This window comes from Atractosteus spatula, chromosome 12 (assembly GCF_055471065.1).
Source record: "Atractosteus spatula isolate fAtrSpa1 chromosome 12, fAtrSpa1.hap1, whole genome shotgun sequence".
In the NCBI taxonomy this organism is placed as follows: Eukaryota; Metazoa; Chordata; class Actinopteri; order Semionotiformes; family Lepisosteidae; genus Atractosteus; species Atractosteus spatula.
In genome coordinates this window covers 42192685-42213371 of record NC_142717.1, presented here as the reverse complement: position 1 = coordinate 42213371, position 20687 = coordinate 42192685, and the positions used below count along the sequence as shown (strand labels likewise).

At 36.8% G+C, this 20687-nt stretch overlaps 1 protein-coding gene across 1 annotated transcript; it reads left to right on the top strand.

Annotated features, from left to right (window-relative positions):
- Positions 1–5947: 5947 nt before the first annotated feature.
- Positions 5948–17788, top strand: fam133b (family with sequence similarity 133 member B). The gene is made up of 11 exons (XM_088928963.1): positions 5948–6128; positions 7957–8054; positions 8813–8891; positions 9225–9299; positions 9395–9427; positions 10134–10202; positions 10988–11086; positions 11989–12042; positions 13793–13885; positions 15107–15184; positions 15604–17788. Exons 1-11 carry the CDS (start codon positions 6105–6107, stop codon positions 15691–15693), a joined length of 792 nt encoding a protein of 263 aa, XP_088785089.1. The 5' UTR covers positions 5948–6104; the 3' UTR covers positions 15694–17788.
- The last annotated feature ends 2899 nt before the right edge of the window (positions 17789–20687 follow it).

The window sequence follows — 20687 nt, the reverse complement described above, 5'->3', positions numbered from 1 at the left end:
TCCCCATTTAACCAGTACTTCATGTTTCATTACTGAATGTTTCTGTTCCAGCATTGCTCATATTATACCAAATACTCTCACACTCTGTGATTATCATTAGCCCAGCTATTATCAATTTTAATATCATTTTTAATGGAATTGTAATTTTCTATAGCAAAATAAATGAACGAGTTTAGTAATCTGTGTTTTAATGTTTCTAATTGCAATTCAAAGCATAAATATACTGTCAAATATACTTGGCACCTTTAAATGTGAAGCAGCTCAAAACCTGAGCCCACAAAACAAAGGTTTGCAGATTAAAGGATTTTCAAGTTTTTTGCTTTGTAGCAAAAGTATGTTATATGTGTTAACAGATTTTATTTTTACCCTTTAAGAAAATCAGTTATTTTATTACAAATGTGCTAATTTCACATGTTTACCTATAGGAGTCACAAGATAGTTACCTACAGTCTGTTTCACATCATAATTGTGCTTCTGATGTGTAACCTTTCTGATCGTGTGATATGTAATTAATTACTTTTAGAAGAAGTTTTCAATTCAGAATTGTGTTTAGAATGTAAATTTGCCAAATGCACAGATTATTAGGACCATTAGTCATATCTTGGTGAAAAGGTTAAATTAAAATTTTACGTGGAGTTTCTGTGCTTTTGATCTCTGAATATAACATTTATCGAAAACTTTTACTTGTGTAGATATTGGACTCGCACGATGTTGTGTGTTTGGAGTTCGGCTTTCTTACGTTTACGTGTATTTGTAGTGCGTGATTATTTATTCACTTAAGCTCCCTGTGTTTTTCTGTTTCGTTAGCCATATCAGAACAAGAAATCCAAATAATAAAATAAGCTGTCGTAATTCTGGATTACCTAAATTCTAGACTGAAGCGGAGTGCAGGCATGATGGGTTTGTAATGTTGCTCCAGCAATAATTATCTTGACAAGTGCTTAGTTGAGGAAATAATAGGTTTTCTTGAACTGTAAAAGTTTTTAGTACATTTTTTCTTAAAGAACTGAGAATGCTTCTCGACCTCCAAATTGCACTAAGCGTAGCGATTTGTGTATATAACGGAGGTTACCCCCAGAAATGTAGGCTTCTTCATGCAGTTCGTAAAATGCCTGGTGCTATGAAATATTCACGGAAAATCAGAAAGGGAGGTCTTATCCCTTTAGGGTACGGTGAGATTATATTGGTGCTGGAGCCCAGTGGTGTCTGTTTTACTGTATACATATACTGTAAACTTGAAGCTGTTATTCCCAAAACGGTGATGTCAGGATGTGGTGCTAAAACGTGGCACGTGCTGTTCATTGCACAGCAGGTGTACAGTTTCACTGACAATGCTGCACAGAACTCCCTTTGCTTCACAAGACAAAAAAAAAACAGTTCTGAATTTTTCAAAAAGCTCACCCAATTTATTTCACTCAAGCGAGAGCACAGATTTTAAACTATCGCACACTGCATTTTATGCTGTTCTTGAGACAGAAGTTATTACTTAGTTTCAGTAAAGCAATACCATGTGTAGGGGGGAGGGGGAGCTCTCTGGAAACTAGATAGATTCTTTGATTATTTAATTAACATTTTTATGGAAATCATTCAGTATTTGTTTCACATAAACCTGAGACTTAAACAAATGGGATACTGAATACACATGTACGATATACAGCATATTTGGCTTTTTCGGGAAATATTTTATCTTGGCGCCTGGTGATTCTACAGTATCCAGTTAAATGACATGCATTGCTAAACCTATTTCTAGATCTCAAAATCAGATTCAGTGTTGAATTTATAACCTGGATCGCTTCTGGGATAGCTGGATTATTGTATGCTGGCAGTATTTATGCTTCACTTGTAAAACTGTTACTATGTGCAGTTTTTGTCACTGAAATTGAATTTTGGCGTACAATGGACAGACATATCGTTTATGCCCAAAACACATTTTGTGTTAAGCTTTTTAGAGGTTATTTACTGATCTTGATTTATCTTAGCAGTGGATCCAAAAATGTAATATTTTGTTGATTTCTAAATAAAAGTGTATACACTTTTTTGTTGGGTCTGGTTTCATTGCGATAGTGGATATACTATACTTTGGAGTTATTGATGGTGTTCCTATTATCTGATTAGTAAGAGGCAGGTAAACTGCTACGTAGGTGCCACACAAATCTCGTCGAGTATGACGGCTCTGATATTGAATCAGAGCTTTTTCTTCCATGTGCACTGGAAAGGCATACAGAATTTCAAGTAAAATTTAAATCAGGGGGATTAACAATCTTTTGGAAGGTTTGAAAATGCTCATGTACGTTTTTATACAACAACAAAAATATATATATATATTTTGGATCATTACCAAATTGAATGTTTACAAACTTGTTTAAAACAATTTTGAAACAATAAAAGGTTAGAGTTAAAAAGCTTTAAAAGCGATTTTATGTTAGTAGCATTTTAAGTGAACGTTAAATTGAACGGTGTGATATGATTCTTGTTGCACCGTATGCAGTATACAGTACGTTTTACAGTTACAGATACAGTATATATTTTCCTTGGTGTTCTTCAGAAAACAGAAAGCTTGACTGGTGTAAACTACTTACTCTTGATTGGTGTAACTATTTACTCTGCTGTACACAGACATGTCTGTATCTCTCGAGACGTGTAAAAGATGACGTCTTTTACGTTTTACGTGAGACACGTTATTAATTCTGGTAATGGATCAGAAAGCCAGCTAGTCATTTCAGCAAAGGCGATCGTCATTTTTTTAAATATGTCTTTAAAGGCAGAATATAACATTTTAAGGACATTTGTGTTTTTTTTATTTTGGATTATGATCTACGATACAGAAATAAACGAGATGAGCGTTTCCCTTTCTTAAGGATCACCGCAATTTATCCCAGTATACGGCGGTTTACTGTATATCATTATACTTTATGTACTGTATAATGATATAATAGCGCAGTATTACAAATAGTATAATTTTAACATAAATTATACTGTTTGCATTACTGTGTCAATCGAAATCTGAATCACCGTGTAAACAAAGTAATCTCTTTCACTTTAGAAAGATTGCCCACTTAATCAATTAAAGTGTTCTTATTGTTATTCATAATTATGTTAAAGTCGTGTTTTTGTAATGGAAACCTGTCAAAAGGTTATTTAATACTGTAGGTAAAACTGCATGTTGTTAAAATTTACGTTTTCTTTGATCTTTGTTTAAACAACACACACATGCCTGGAATTAAAAGATTCTTAGTAACTATTATATATATTAAGTTTTTCTTTACTGTGTAAAATACTTTTTATCCAATTTTATTTTTAGCTTTATTTTTTGATTCCTGCCAAATCACTCCTTGAATGTTTGTACCATATTGCTTAGAATTTAACTTGTAATCTGTGAAGAAAATTTCATTCATTTTTAGTACTTTTTAAATGTTTTCACATTTTGGGGCCGGAGGCATTTTTGCTTTTTTTTTTGCGTGGAAAGAAAATGTTCTTTTTATTAGTTTTCAAAACTGGTTTGCTGCTAATTCTGTACTGTGCTCTGGTCCATACCTTGTGAGACTTAGCTAATCAAAAAACAAGAGCTGGTAAAAGATTCTTCCATTGACAAAAGCTGCTTAATGTTGTGCTTGTAAGAGGTAGCTCCAATTGCTTGACATTTTTATTTTTGTAAAATAAAAATTAGAGTGTGTAATAAATCCTTGCACGTTTAATTTTATTGTAATGTGAACATTTCTGAGCACTCTGTGGGTTAGAGCTGATTTACAAAGAAGGGCAAAAAGACTTTGATCCAACAGTAGCTAAAAGGTAAGTCACAGAGCCCCAGTGACTCACTGGGCCACAGATCATCCTGGCTTCTGCAGTGTTAAGTCAACTAAAGTGCACCGAACTCCAAACGTCCCCAGGGATAGGACAAAGTTCCATCTCAGACGCTACCCTACACCCCCGCCAAGCATGATCTTACACTAAATCCAACACAATCCACGGTTTGCAGAAACGAGACAGTCTTCTGCGCCTGTGAATACCTGCTATGTTAACATTGACCACTGAGCTTGGAACGTGAACACTGAATTCTGGGAAGTGTCTGGCAGCTCTCTCCCTGGCTGTCCATGACTTGTCTTCTTAAACTTTATTACATTTGCAATTTGTCATTGACCCCAGACATCTTTGTATTTATTCTCCAAATGTTGTGCAGCCCCCTTTTCATACTGTTTGGCATCTCAAGAAGCTGTTGTCAGTTCTGAGGTGGTTGACAGTTTTTGGACAGAGCCTTACTGGGATTCACAGAAGAGGATGACTTACTTCTTTGGAGAAATGATTTCATGCTCCATGCTCTATTCCCATTTATTCTAGGAGAATTAAGGAGAATTCACTCTGTGCACCTGGCATTAAGCTTCAAGCTGGGTCTTTATGAATTACCAGCTTTCAAATGGCTAAGAGATTCAGAGCAGCCTAGGAGCTCTTGTGCTCATTTATAACACAATATATGTGCATTTATCAGCATGCAAAGGTTATTCAAGTCCCCTAGTCATTTCTAAGTAATGGAAAAAAGTGATTCTGACTTCTGTGTATATTAAGAAATCTTCTCCCTTGCTCCTCTGGAAAACCTAGTTCTGTGCAAACATTCATTCATCTGGAACATAACTTTTTATAACTTATTCATATGACTTTAGTCTAACTCTGGTTTAAACAAATTTTTAAATGCTGTTCAGTAATATTCTTAAAATGATGTGTAAAACGAGTGACGTGAATCTAGACTAGCAAGAGAGTTAAAAAGAAATACATCTTTTGCCACTAAATTTCACTTAAATTACACCAAAGTTTTTTTTTCTTTTATGTGCATTGATGAATTGAGTGGTGGAAAATAATTTAGTGTATAAATAAAATATTTTCAACAAAGTAAACGGGTGAACTGGCACAGATAATGTTAACTCAGTAGACATCTTTGGAATGAACAGTGAAACACAAATTGGAGGACACAAGTGGAAAGGATGCACACACAGACACTTCTTTACACACAGGGCTGTGGGAGTGTTGAGAAAGCTACTCAGCCAAAGTGCTGAAGCTGCTACCCTGGCGTCTTTCAATAAACAGCTAGATAAATTCCTTGGCTCAATTAGCTACTAGCAATCAGCGGCCTAATCTCATTGGTAACCTTTCCATTTTTTCTATGTTAATTACGATCTGTTCTAGAACATTACTGACACGTCATAATGAAACATTGAATTATTACCAGTACCACCTGCAGAGTCATATAACTCGTGTTAGAAATACCTTTATATTTTGTTTAGAAAGAACAGAATGAATACTTTGTAACTTGATTTCGTCAGATCTCAGGATCTCAGCAAGGCTGGGAAAGGAGAACCTTGTAGGACAATTACGTTGCTGTAGATTGGTGTTGAATGACCAGTAGGTGGTGCTTTTTGCTCAGGACGAGAATTTCTAAACTAATGCCCCAATATAATGAGAGGACACACCGTGCTGCAGGAGATGCTGTCCCTCAGATGAGACATTAGAAGCAACGTCCTAGATGCTTCGTCATTATAGATAATAATATTTAATCGAGATTTTAATGATGTGCATTTCATGACACATCTTCTCAAAAAGAAAGGCAATAATCAAAAGTAAAAACATTTCCAACATGAATCCCAATACCAGCTAGTGTATGAATCTATGGTTTATGACAGTATTTACTATAGAAGTGCATGTTACATGTTCTCATGGCACTTAGCAAAACAAAACATTATTTTATCTTGCTTCCCAACCTTATCTGCTGTGTTTTGGGGTCTGCTGGAGCGTGAGGGCTGTCACATGTCACCTAAGTGGGTATTTTTGTACATGTTAGACGCCCTGCGATCTGTTAGGTTAGGATGAATGTGATGAAAAAATGCAAGTGGTCATTGAGGCGTTTTCGATATTGCTCTGTGTAGGATTCAACTTCACCTCATGCTTTGCAGACCTAAGCTGCAGTTGGCAGTGTGACCATCAGGTGGCAGTATCCTTCTTTTGTTCTCTCCGGATGGCTCAAGTTGGGCTCGACGGGCTGTAGGCCACATCGCTGGGGAAGCAATGTGAACGATTAGCTGTATAAAATCCAGGCTTTTTAGAGGGAAGCATCAAAAATGGGGAAAAGAGACAACAGGGTGGTAAGTAGTAACGACCAATGATTCAGTAGTTGAGGAATGTTTGTATGCTACGAAGGTTAATATTTGCATTTGATAATGGGGTAAACCCTCGTTGGTTGGAGTCTCAGCCCGGCGCAGGGGCGCTGACCGGAGGTAATGCAAAGCAGGCGAGGCCGGGGATTTGGGGCCTGGGTTTGACTATCAATTTTAAACTGTAATTGATGACATATCTACGCCTGCCCCTCACGTTAAATGCAATTTAATATATAGGGTAAATTAGAAAAAAAACAGGCGTACAAGCTTTAAGTAAAATTTGAACAGACGCAATAGAAGTGTTGTTTCTTCTGCACCCATACTAAGGGGAATAAAACATGATCAATAAGAATCGAAGACTCACTCTGTCTGCTCTTTTACAGTATTTTATTTTTTAAAAAGTCTTATGTCGTACAAAGCGGGCGTAATGGGAAACGTTTTCTTTTGCCCGATTAAACAGGTCACTCCGCTAGTTTGTTCTCAACCTCTAATATTAGCCCTATTTACTAGTCTCCGCGAAAGAAGCAGTATAGTGATAACGATAATAAAAGTGGCTGCCACACACAATTTACAGATCCCGTTTTAAGTGCTGACAGACAATCTTTGCACTCAAGGCTGATGAGTCCACGTTCACACTTTTGCACTACAATGTTGCTGCGCGTTAAAAATGTAAAAATCACGAATTTGTAGTAATCGGCACAAATTTTAGCAAGACTATGAACTCTGTGGTTGCGATATGCGACATGCAAAAAATTTAAGAAGTAGGGCATTTGTTGATGTATTGCCACATAGCTCTATAAAAAACTCCATTTGGATAAGTGCCCCATAAATTCTTTTTGAAGGTTTCTTTTTACGTATAAATGCACTTAAGTTGTATCAGAGTGTAGACCCTAGTATATACCGAAATATTACATTACATCAGAATGGAAAAGGGAGATGAATTCCGGAGCAGTATTGCCGTTTCCAGTTATTTTCAGGGAAGGCTAATATAAACAATCGTTTTGTAGGTAATCGGTATTTTATTACACCTGGGAAGCAAGTTTAAATAGTAACCTCCATTCTACACACGGAAACCACAGCTGGTTTTACTTATAGTTTATGTATATTAACAGTGTCCACTGTGGTGAATTTAATATATTCTGTCACTACATTTAAAATGTCTCTTTCATGTTCGAACCGATAACTTTATCATGGAAATGAGTCTTTCCAGAGCCCACTTCTGTTTTACTATGAAATTCTTTGAAACGGGTCACAGAGTTGAAGGAACCTACCTTGATATGAGTAATTAGTGTTTTTGTCTTGCACGCCTTGTTGATTTTGGATGAGTATTAAGGGGATGGAGATGCGGCAAAAAGGAACTGATAAATAGGTTATGCTGAGAAGGAGAAATAAATAAAAATCAGCAGTTTGGCCGTGGAACCTCTTTATGTGGTTTCCTTATTTACTTTCCACTTTTTAATGTGAAATATACAAAACTAAGAAAGGTTTCAAAACGGAGGAGGCCTTTTGGCCCCTTTGATATTTAGTAGCCAGCTGGTCAGAGGACCTCATCCTGCTGTTCCTGGAGAGAAGGCAGGGCATCAGCTTCAACAGTTCGTTCCATACTGCACAACCCAACCTCTATTTGTTTCGCTTTGTGTTTCTGTTAAATCAATTTTCTGACAAGCAGTGACAGTTCATTTTTATGTGTGGTTACTTTTCTAAAGAGGTGAATTTGAGTAGTCCGGTGTGTTTCCCAGCACTACGTTGAAGGTGCACTAATCGTGTTCTGCTTCTGGCACTTGAACCTGAAGTGCTTTGCCTGTGTGTTTTGCAGGCATATATAAATCCTATAGCTGTTGCTAGAGCTCGAGGGCCAGCTCCGTCTACAGGGCCTTCCATACAGGATTACCTGAACAGACCCAGGCCTACGTGGTGAGTAGGAGAAATCCATGCCTGTAAGAAATTAGATGGGATAACTGTATTATCCACAATTAAGGGATCTGTGACTCCGATAAGCTGTCTTGGAGAGTTTCTGATATGAGAAGTCACGAGAGAAAACACTTGTATCCGATTTCATTTTAAAGTGTAAAACTGTGTTCCCTGGAGTTTCTGTGGGTTTACACTCGCGGTGAGGTTAAATGAGGTTGCATTTTATCACTGGCCTTTCCAGAACATAGTGTTGAACCAGTACAAGTGTTCTCTACCAGTTGGGTCTGTGAATTAGTCAATAGGAGACTTATTGCATAGGGTATGGTGAAGTCTGGACCTAAGTCTTTGGTTGCCCAGAAATAAGCAATGAATACAGATTTACTGAAGCACTATGATTTAAGCTTTATAAATAACAACATTCCCATAAGCGTTATATGTACTCGTATATGTATGTATCTGTATGCCCTCCTTTTAGATTCTTTTTTGAGTTCTAGAAATGATTTGGTTTTATTTGCTCTTAACCTTAGAAGGAAGTTCTTGTGGTAGTACGCCTGTTTTTGTTTTTGATCAAACCTGATGCCACAAAACAAAGTTGCCAAAGCAGGCTAAAGCTAACCAGTTCAGAATCAGAAAAGGTCAGAGGTGAGTAAGAATATGGATACTGAGCACCCACTTACAAGAAGAGGACAATGAATGGTCTTATTCTGTGGTGGCAAATCCTGTAGGTATGGTAGAAACAGCTTTTTTCTTGCTGTGTTTAGGGAAGAGGTCAAGGAACAGTTGGAGAAGAAAAAGAAGGGCTCACGGGCCCTGGCTGAATTTGAAGAAAAAATGAATGAGGTACAGTTTCATAAAATTTACGAACATGTAGAAACAGACATAAAACTGCTGCATTACACCCACTAATATGGATCTGTTTAAGTTTTTAAAAACTGATTAACATTATCAAGACTCTTAACCCGTTCTGCAGGTGTGCACTGGTTACAAACCATTTAACCTCCAGCTTTTATGTGGTAGTTTAAACACAAGTTGCATATCTCTATGGTTTGATAACCTCTTTTTGGTTCAGATTAAATTTAAAATAAGCAATCCCTGAAAATGGAAAGATTGACAGAAAAATCTCTTATTAACTTATTAGTTATTTGTAAAAACCCGTTTTCTTTGCTTCTGCAGAAATGGAAAAAGGAACTTGAAAAAAATAGAGAGAAGGTGCTCGGTGGATGTGAAAGTGCTTCAAAAAAGAAAGAAGTAAGTTTTTAGTTCTCTTATATACTTAAATCCCATTCATCCTTTTACTGCGACACATCTTTAGTAACCGGTATTCTTTTCTTTCTTTTTTTTAGAAAAAGCGTAAAGAAAAGAAAAAATCCAGCAGGGTGAGAAAAACATTCCAAACTACCATCAGAAACAAAACCGTGCAGCATTTAATTTGACTTCAAGTTACAATGGGTGTGTTGTAGCAGTTGCCATATGACAAGTAATAATGCGATTTTTAAATCAGGCCCACTATTCCTTGCTCTCCTCCAGCTAGATGCGGAATGATAACTCTGATCTAGGCGACTCTCGGCAGCAGAAACAGATTTGGTTGGCGGGTGCCGCTGCAAGTCAAACAAATGTTGATGCTCCTAGCATCATTTTGATCTAGTTGCCGTCCGATCCTTGCTTGTGGACCTTGGTCGAAAATGTGGAGGAGGGTTGGGATGTGGCTCTTTTGCAAAGCTTTATAGTTTTGAAAAATTCAAAACTAATATAGAATAGTTCAAAACAGATTTTCATTCATACGTGTCCTTCTGCCAGACCTGGAATGGTAGTGTAATTGTGTATAATGTAACAACTTTTCCTCGTTTTGTAGTGAAATCCTTATTATTCAGGTGTGATGTCTTAAAACCCATGAGCCTTGACTGGATTTCTAAATTGGGGTGAAACTAATTGAACCCTTGTTGTTTCACTTAGACACATTACAGATACTGTTTTTCTGTAGCTCCTTTAATCCTCCATTGATTTTTATTGTTGACAGCCTCTTGGCTATTGTTTTCATGACTTCAAATCTCATAAGCTCTGCTTTAATTGTCTTTGGTCAAGCATTCTTCATCTTCCTCCTCTTCATCAAGTTCTGATTCTTCTAGCAGCTCCGCTGAATCTGATGATGAGGTAAGCACCATATGAGCACTTGCATTCATAAACCAAGCTTCTCGTTCCCTGGTTTATTTTCACAAAGTTTGGTTTCTAACCTTAGATCACATCTGTGATCTTCATCTTAAAGCTGTAGCTGGCGGACAGGCACACAGTTGCAAAATGGAGCAGAGGCAATCATCCATATAGATAGAAAGATACTTTATTGATCCTGTGAGGGAAATTGCAGAAAGCAAGGAAGAACGGGTAAAATGCATGCGTTCCAGAAAGCCGTTGGAGACCGGCGTCTTGCAACACGAGAGCGGCGGTGAGGGAGTGTGCTCTCTAGGATATCTAGGAGCCCTGCCTTTTAAACTTCGAATGACCTCATGCAGAAGCTTGTTTGAAAGGCTAATTTTTATGCTCTGAGCACCCGAGTGTTCTGGGAAAATTGGACCATGTGATAATTAGGTGGTGTTTTCAGTATGTAATGAGAAGGCATTGTGCTGTAAGAATACTTATGTTGATAAACACTGTACTAGAGTCAGATAAATCCCCTGAGACCCTAAGTTTCCTTAAGACCCTAAGAACCTGAGTCGTGGTTAGTTTCGATCAGAGGTGTACAGATTATTGCATGCCCATTTCTGCTTTTTTTTTACCCAATGGCAACATTTTTTATTTTGTTTTGCATACTGTTAATGAATTTATAATGCTCTGTTTTTGCCGCTAAATACTCCAAAACAGACATGCACTATCATTTGAATCCTGGATTAGTTGTGTGGATGTTGACTGAAGTCTGAGCAATACTTGTTTTTTCTGACTAGGAAGAGAGGAAGACCGTCCGAAAGAAGAGAAAAAGGAAACGTTCGTCTGTGAGGAGGTCGTCTGAGGACTCGTCATCAGAGTCAAACCCTGACAGTAAGGTACTATCATGCTGTTCACTCCGTCTGTAGTTTGATGGCTTGGTCTTCGTCTTGTTTTTTTTTTTGACTTGTCATTCTAGTTTCTTATGAACACAGGTTTATTGACTGCAAAACCGTAGACATGAATCCAGATGATTTTAAGGTATTCACATAACTAAGTTGTGTTCATTTGACAAGAGCTAGGCCTGTCAGTTTTAGCAAACAAATACTTTGTAGAAAGTATTTTTGCAGGCCCCGTATCAATCAATTATACTCAAATTATTATAATCAAATGAACAAATTTAAATGATATTGATTTAAAATCCTTTGTCAGCATGTTCAGCAAAGTAGAGTTCACAGACTTGGGGCAACACAGTGGAATGGTTAGCACTACTGTCTCCCAGAGCCTGGGTTCTGGGTTGAGTTTGATTACAGCTTCAGCTGCTTGCAGTCGAGTGTACACGTTGTCCAGCTGTTTATTGCAGTACAGTTTGGAATGAATTTTATTTGGGGTGCATTTTGACGTGTATTTAAATTGTACTGACATACTTGTTGCTTAACCTGTGCTGTATTCTTTCGGTCTAAGTTGCTATGTTTGAGAGCATCTGTTAAGCAAGTGAATAACAAGTGTAGTCCCATAGCCTTCCTCTAACAGAGCCATGAAATGCACTTACCATTTCACTTCTCATGATAATAGCATATGAGCTCATGTTTGATTGAAGGTAATCTTGTGAGCCACCTTTTCTTTGCTCCTACACACAATTTTAGGATTATCTTATGAAGTATTACATCTATCAACCACATATCCAGAAAAGAAACTCAGGAGCAAAATGCTGCCATGCTTTTAAATTGGCAATATCTGTATAGTAAATTACAATGAAATCTTTTTGATTAACATAATGTTAATGTGTAACCTTTCCTAGGAGTCCTTGAAAAAGAAAAAGAAGAAATCCAGGGAAGACACTGAGAAAGATAAGGTAAATGCTCTTGCAGCACAGCTAAGGTTAATATGTTGGTCATTGGTTTGTCATTCAAGGATTAAATGAATCGGAACGGGTGTAAGGTTCTCTTAAGATAATGTTGGAAACAGTACTCTTGAAGTACAGTATTTGTGACAAAGTTAAAATTGATTAAATCATTAATTAGCATTGTAGCTCAAATTGGACAGTCCATCGCAGCAACTAAATTTAAATTAATGTATTTATCATAAAGAAGTTTACAGATTTCAGAGAAAAACTCGCCGGAGCATTTTAGTCCCCCAAAATAGTGATTTATTTTTCTGGCAAACAATTTTACAGAAAGTCCTCATATTTAGACAAAGCAGTCAGAACATGATTTATCATTGTATGTAGTTATTATGGAATTGGGGATCATGGCAGATGAGGATAGAAGTACTGATTTCGGTCTTAACCTGTTGACCAGTACCCGTCCATGTTGTTGAAGCCGATAACCTGCTTCCTTCAAAAAAACAGCTGAATCAGTTCTTTTTTGGATCAGTCAGCTGCTAACTACTTAACGAGCTAGGTGGACCAAACGAACACCTCATTTCTATCCATTCTTACCATTTATAGTGAAGTAAGCATATTTAATTTACTGAAATGACAAGAAATTGTAACGGTAAATTGCAAGGGTGCTTTGATGGCCGTTAGGAATCGAATAAATGCGACAATTTGCAGTCTCACACAGATTCTAAATATACATTTAGATTATTATATATTTAATATAAAATATTTAACTCTAACATGTAACACAGGTCATATCGGTCTAATATAAATAAATCACATTAATATTCACATTAAGACAAGTAAGCACTTGCTAAAGTGAACTAAACTTTTATCAGATGTGTTTGGATTAGTAATTTAACGCCCAACAAGTTAAGATGTGAATATAGATGTTTTATAGTCAAAGGTCAGTTTCTTGATGAGTTTTGAGGTTCCCGCCCACGTTCTGGAATGCACCAGGCCCAGAGCGAGAGGGGAGCTTTTGCTTAACGTCTGCGAAGGACATCTCTCCAAGGAATTCAGCGTCTTTCTGAAACCTGTGGTTTTTAAAGAAGTCTTCACTTGGATCAGGCCAGTCCATGCCCAGATGGGTGGAAGGAGCTTGCTGTCCTGAATCGCATGGCATGCAGCCACGGCGTTGGTGATGTCATATTGCAGGGTTAGCTGGAGAGAGAGAAGATGAGCGAGCGAGTCATGCTCTGCGCCAGTCCCTTTAAAAACCGTAAATCACAGTTGGAGATAGGTGACATCTGATGACATCATAACCATTCTGCCACCCTGCCCGTTCCTCAGTGACTGCTCATCCTTTGGGTGATGGACAGTGACCTCTGACCCGTAGGGAGTTTGAGAATGAATACAGCTTTAATATCTCCTTGACTGTTACAAGACTTGGGATATGCTTCTCATAAGGCAGAGGCTCCTTTTAGCTGCATTCCTGGTGTTTTAGACAGTGGTCCAAACTGCTTTGGCAAGACAAAGATAATTCAGATCTTTTTAAAAACATTTTTATTTGAATAACATTTCATTTTGAGTGTACTGATATGCCTTGTCACAACACATTATGGTGACGGAGTTTGGCTTTAAAAGTTGATACTGAAATTTAATTCAAAATGTATTTCTTTTTCTTGTTTTAAAATGTTGGAATGGAAAGCATGCCGCCTTGGGTTTTCGGTATGTGATATTGTCTTGTGCTGATGAATTTATCCTCCCACTCCATCAACGACAGGCTGACAGAGGAAGCAGAAAGAAGAAGAAGAGTGAGCATGGTCACAAGGGCTCGTCATCTGAATCATCAGCTGACCTGGATACAGAGGACGAAGTGAGTGGGTTAAAGCCTGAGAGATTACTAGCTAGCCCACAGTGCTACTCAACAACTTTTCAGCAGTAGATGAACCAGAGGACACAGGTTGTACTTCCATATTCTGATAACCCAGCCATGTTATTGAAGTCGATACCCTGGTTTCCTTAAAGAAACAGCTGGATGAGATTCTTGAATCAATGATCTACTACTATACAGGCCAGATTAGACACATGTCCATTTGTAACCTTTATGTTCCTCTTTAGGGCTCTGTAAACATCTCTTCTAAGTTGTACATAAATGTTACATCTAAGAACCATGCTAATGGTGGAGTTGTTTTGCCATCTTCTTAAGCATAGAATGTGTGTACACATGAGAGAACATTTAAATAAGCTAAACCAGAGTACAGGAAAGTTCTATGCTAAAAGTGCATTTCAGTTTGGAGCATAGTAGTTTTCACTAAGTTAGTCATTTAAAAAAAATTGTAGTCACATAGTGTTAGCGTGAATCATTTAATTTTCAGTGTGTTTTTTCTAACATAATTGTTCCTATGAAGCAGAGGAAAGAATCTTTAAATATGGTTCCTAAATCTTGTATTCTGGTAAACTAGATTTTGATCCTTGGGTCTGTGCATGGCTAGTGCTTATACTTTAAAAAGACAAACTTGGGTACTCAGCGAACTTTTACATGTACAGTATTTACTCATCATCATTTTTAGTTTTTCCTGTTTGTTAATGCCTAGAGTGCAGATTCTGCTGGTAGTTGAAAATCTCTTGGGTGAATAAAACTTTTAAAGGAGACGGGTGATCTTTTTGAAAGTAAGCAAAACCAAGAACTAGGTTGCACTGGTTTTTAAGGCCTGCTTAACATAACCAGATATCTTAAATGTGTTTCTTTTTCAACAAGTTAGTGGTGCTCTGCCAAATAATCAATTAGACACTCATATCCGACAGCATGTTGGGAACTTTTGCCAGTTTAAAAAATCGCAATGTTAGCATGAACCCTAATTACAACGCATGCTGCATTACAATTGTTTAGTATAAAAGTAAATGATCAGTAATTACCAAGTAAATTGTAAGTTTTAAAAATAAAAAGGTCACCGGTTGTCATTTATACTTATGGAACTGTAAAGCGTAAATTGCTCATTTAGAAAGTTAAAAAAGAATAGTATGTTTTGAAGTTTGTATGTTTTTACAAATACCTGCTGACCTATAACAAGGTAAAATCGGAATGTTTTGGCAGCGCTACAGTGTAAGCTGTGATATGAAGGTGGAGCTGAAGAAGAAAAAGAGAAGCAGTGAAGAGAAAGAGAAGGTGATGGTGAGTCACTGTTCGATCTTAGCCTGTTGACAATCATGTCATTTTGTACTCAAGAGCAAATATTTTTCCATTGACATAGCTCAAATGGGGTTTTTATTCCAGTTTTAATATCTTAAGTTCTGTATCCACTTTTCATGTGAATCATTGAAAGTATCAATACCATACATTTTCCCTGTTCAAGTCTTACTCTTATATTTTTCCAGAATAAACTAGACTTATTTCTTTTTATAGACAGACATTTATGAGATGTTTTATTTTAATATTTCCACCGGAAAGGTGATAAAGTACTCTACACAAATGACAAATGTCAGTGACAGCAGTTTAAAGGTCTGAAGTTATTAACCTGTGGGCCCCTTTAATTTTGACTGTTCTCATTGGTTGTAATTGGTCATTTGTTCTTTCTTTTTAAATAAAAATAGGACAAATCGAAGAAGAAAAAGAAAAAGAAGCATAAGAAACATGGAAGGAAAAAGAAGAAGACCTCAGGCTCCAGCTCTGATTCGGACTAGATTATGGTGGTCCACAAATTTTAGTTGTTAAATCAAAACTGCAGTAAGGAGATTGTATGCGACAAGAAAGACACTTATCCGACTACCAAAAAAAAAACTGCACGACATTATAAAAGACCCTTATGGTCTCATAAAAAGCTAGTTTTTTGGACAGATTCACTGTCCTGGGAGACTTTGCACTGGTGGACATTCTTGTGCTAGGTTTCAATATAGGTTGTACTCTTGGAAAAAAAACTGCAGGAAACTGATGGGAAATCTGCCTCTGACAACCAGAAGCTGTAAAGGTCTCTATCTTACTCTGGAGCCTCTGGGTATTAAGAAAAGAGCAGCTTATTTAATTTAAAACAAATGTAAAATGCAGATCTTTTCTCTATTTGTCTGGTAAAGGTAAAAGAAACAGTAGACCATAGAATAGGATTGTTTTTTCACTCAAGCGATGTGGCAATAAAGGTACAGATTACCTCTTTCGAAAATGACAGTCAGCTCCTGTATTTTCCAAAGCAAGGTGAGTTGGAAGGGCTTAATGAATGCAGAGCTTTTGCTGGTAGTAACACTTTGATATGCTGGCCTATTACTGTGTCATTTAGCCTTCAGATAGTTTTATCACATACTAAAGGGTCACTTTTGGTAGGTTTGTTGTTCAGATGGCAAGAAATGCAACAATCTGTTGTATGCTTTTGTCATAATTGTACTTATACTCCTATCGTTGCATTTTTTTGTTACCAATTTCATATTGAAGTTGGGATTGAAATATTTGACTGGTTTCATATTTAGGGAAAACTTTTTTTATATTTTTTTGATGATGTGATAGCAGATTTTCAACAGGATGATCGTTCCTGATTTATATTACATTTTAGCTGATTAGTATATTCTGTTTGTGATTTTACGGATTTAATTTAGTTCTCCCTCAGTGTTGAATGTGAATTTTTGTCATTGAAGACATATACTTTAATTACACAAAGCGTCAAAATGTTTCCTAAACTGTACTGGATCAATAATGCCATTTTACATGTTCTTTGCCTTTGTGTCTATGTACAATTTTTGAAATAAGGAAATCCAGAATAAAATATTTCACATAGTAAAAAAAAGGCTGAACATGTTTTTTCTATGTTCAAAAATCTGACCGCCTGATTTCAAGTATCGTCTTGTCTCTAAGTCATGTTTTAAGCTAGCTTTTTTAACAGCATTTATATTTTGGCTGGTATCACAGGTGGAAAGCACAATTTAACTTGGCACTAATTTAAGACTTACTCATATATGGTACAATGTTAGGAAATGTATGAAATAGAATTTTCCAGTCTTGTTTAATTGCACACATCATATTTAATACATTTGCTTTAAATTTTAATATGTTCATTTTTATATATGTACAGTATACCACAATGAATTTGAAAATTGTTAATGCCTTCTTTTTAGTTACATTTAATATATACTGCTTATACTGTTCAGAAAGATAGTTCTGAACTGTAGAGTTAGCAGATTTTGTCCATCTGACTGTGACCTACATTCCTGCTCAGGTTCAAATAAGCCCCTTGAGTCTTGATTCCTAGCAGTCATGCTTACATGTACTTAAGCTTCCCTTTAATCAAGGGTTCATGTACTGTATGTGCAGCCCCTAAGTCCATTCCATAACCACTTCTTCAACCTAAACCTCTAAAGCACAGCCAGCTCACTTTAATCAGCATTGTCATGCTGCAGATCTCATAGCTACGTGTATAAGTAAACACCTGTTCCTGTATTTTTGAGGATCTTTACTGAACAAACTCTGCTGCATCGTTTCCTTTGGTTGATTTGCCTGAGTAATGTGCACTACATTTTCACTAGTTGATTTTCACTTGATTTGTGTTGACCTAGTCACCTTAAATTCACCTTAATGCATTTTATGCTATGTATCATATGAATGCAGCAGTGTGTCACAATCGCAAACAGCAAGTATTTGGGCATTTTACCATCTTTAATAAGTATTGTTGATTTCTAATTAATGTATGGGTCACATCATTAAAAATAAAAGCGGTATTTGAGTTCTTGTCTGGTTGTGGTGCCTGATTTATGTTGTTCTTGCGGTAATCATAATAAATTGTAAACAATGACAGAGTTAAATTGTGCAAACGTTTCTTCCTGTTAGCCAATGTAGAAAGGAGTTTTGAAAACAAAGCAGAGCAGTGGTTTCACCAGTTTACTGGAACAAAGAGAATGTCAAAATATTCTGGATTTCGAAAGGAAGCAGCATCATTGCATAAGGAATTAATATATGACTGAAGCATAAACCAATGCTAACAATGTCCACTTGCTGATAAAGTGCATGCTAATTGTATTTTAAAAAACACAATTAAATTGAAATGTAAACAATCACCTGGATTTTAAACTAGTGACGTTTGTGCACTTTGAACAATGTATTGTAATTTTGAAATTGACTCCCTCTGCATTTAATTAAGAAAATATACCTTGTCGGACTGTATTGTTTAATACTGTGATAACATCACAGTATCACAATTGTGATGAGAGGCTTCAGAGACGCAACAAATTTGCTTCCAGTACACATTACATTCCAATACATGCCTCTTTACAGTACATCTGTCTAAGCTGGGCACATATTGAAAGACCTTTTATGAATTCTATGAAATAAAGTAAGTTATTAAAATGAACCGGCAGCAGCAAGGCAAATGAAATGTCATTAAAAGGGAGAAAAAGACAAAGTACCTTCACATGTGTGATACAATGCAGTTGTGTTCACATTTTCAATCTGTATTCTTTACAAGCAGGTTCTCTGCTTTACTCCATGTTCAACGTACGTGTGTGTCGGGGGGGGCAGTTTTAAGACATTTTGTGGCCATACCTTTACGTTCTGCAGCCATATTTGTAAAACACAATTTTGCTGGAGCTAATGGTGTTTTTCCATCAACTACCATACCCAGTAGTGCAGTTTGAGACTTTCTACAGTAAGTCCACTCTGTATGCATTGCCATACTGCTACAGAACGTTTTGAAGATTGATTCACAGTAGTGTCTTAGTTGGACGCCAGCCCAAAACGTTTTGAGACCGTTACCTGCCTCAAGTACTGACGCACTGAGGCCCTGTCTCTCCAGCAGCTGCTAGATGGCTCTGCGTTTGCACTGGCACTGAAAACACTGTGCAGTGGTCCTCTGAAATTTTCGTACTGTACCTTCACCTGAGCTCGTACGTGTCCCCAGGTCTCACCTGTGATTTCCTGTTGTAGTTTATAGTGAGGGTTCCCATACTTATTCACAACAGGGTATTGTCGGATTATTTTGAAATAAGTCTTTATTATACACAAAGTAATGTTAAACATTTACTTTGATTTTAATGAAGGTTTTAATATCTTTTAGGTCTCTAAAATATTCAAAAATACAGACCAACCCCGGAGGTTCACAAACATTTCCTCGGCTTTGTAGCTTGCTGCTTTTCTTTTAGTTTAGGAAGGGTTGGAGCTTGGCGGGTGTTTACAATTTGCTCATTCTCCACATTCTCTCCTGACTTTAATACCTTAATGTGATTTTATTATCTCTCAGTCTGTGTGTTTCAAACTGGAAAGCCTAATTTAAACTTCTATAAATAGTCAGTCTGGAGAAGCTGAAATTCTGTTTTTCAGTGTCTAAGGGTTTTACAGTAAGTACACTGACATAGTAAATGGGGTTCAAGATTGATAAAGCAGAAACCGGAGTAGTTGTAGTTTTGCAACTAAATACGTCTCCCGAAATATACAGCAGTATCTCCATGTTGACCTGTAAACGTGGAGATACTATATTTTTAATACAACAATTATTGAAGAAATGGTAAAAATTGTCATGAGTATTTTGTTGCAAAACGTGTAAAAAACATTTTGAGACTACAGTAATGTCATATAATAGTTGAATATAACTGAAAGTAAATATGCCCTGAATTGGGACATTTTTCTTTGGGCTTTTGCATTCAAGGGGAAAAAAAAACAATTTAAGACTCAAGAAAATAAAGGAAATTGCTGCTACAGTACCAGTGGATTGCTGGTGCGGAAATGAAGGTGAAAAACTACATTAAATCTGAAGTCTGAAAAAAGATTCCAATGTGAATGTGTTGAGCTCCTTGAAACACACAGGCTGAAGTGCACATTTTCATATGCACATTCATATTGGTTTGTTGGCCAGCACAGTGCCATAGGTTTTGGGTTCAATTTTGGAGTGGAACTGTGCTGCTATGTGGAATCTTTACATTCTCCCTGCATTCAAGTGGTTTTTCCTCAGTTTTCCTAATTTTCTCCCACAATCCAAAGCTCCACTAGCTAAAAAGGGAGCAAAGGCTGTTCAATGTGACTATTCTAAACAAAACACTGAGGTATTAGTTACTACTCTTTTAAGAGTCTTCCTAATTATCTTAATTATGATTTCATTTCTCTTCTGTGTTGCTGGAAAAGAGGATGAAGGAAATGTGGTTAGATTCAGTCATTTATAATAATTTAGAATATGATCACATTGTGGCATTTAACATCAGTTGGTATAATGCTTTTTTACCGGTTGCTCTTCGATTTGTCAGGAGGATGCGATTGCTGCCTCTGTCTTTTTCTGGGTTGATAGCAGACACTGTTATGACATTAAATCCATCTGGAAACGGTTTTAGCCTTTATGACTTTGTGTGCCCTTTTTTCTTAAAAAAACTTTCTGAAAAAGTTTTCATTCCGGTAAGATGTGATCGGTCAGCAGAGTGACCCTTGCACCTACTGGACACATTACCAGGGATCAAAACTCAAGCTCCTGGATATTTAATGCTAACACATTATACACAGGAAGATGCTGATAAATCACACCCTACGTATGTTATCCTTACTCTTTACAGCATCGATCATAGCTGATTCTAACAGGAAATAACTTCAAGCCACTTTTTAAACACTATACTGTACATTGCAAATACTGAAACTGTTCATATTTCTTTTTCACGAAGTGTTCAGACTGTACTTTCGTAATCATCTTAAATCTTCTTCCTCTTTTGTTTAGGTTTAAGGA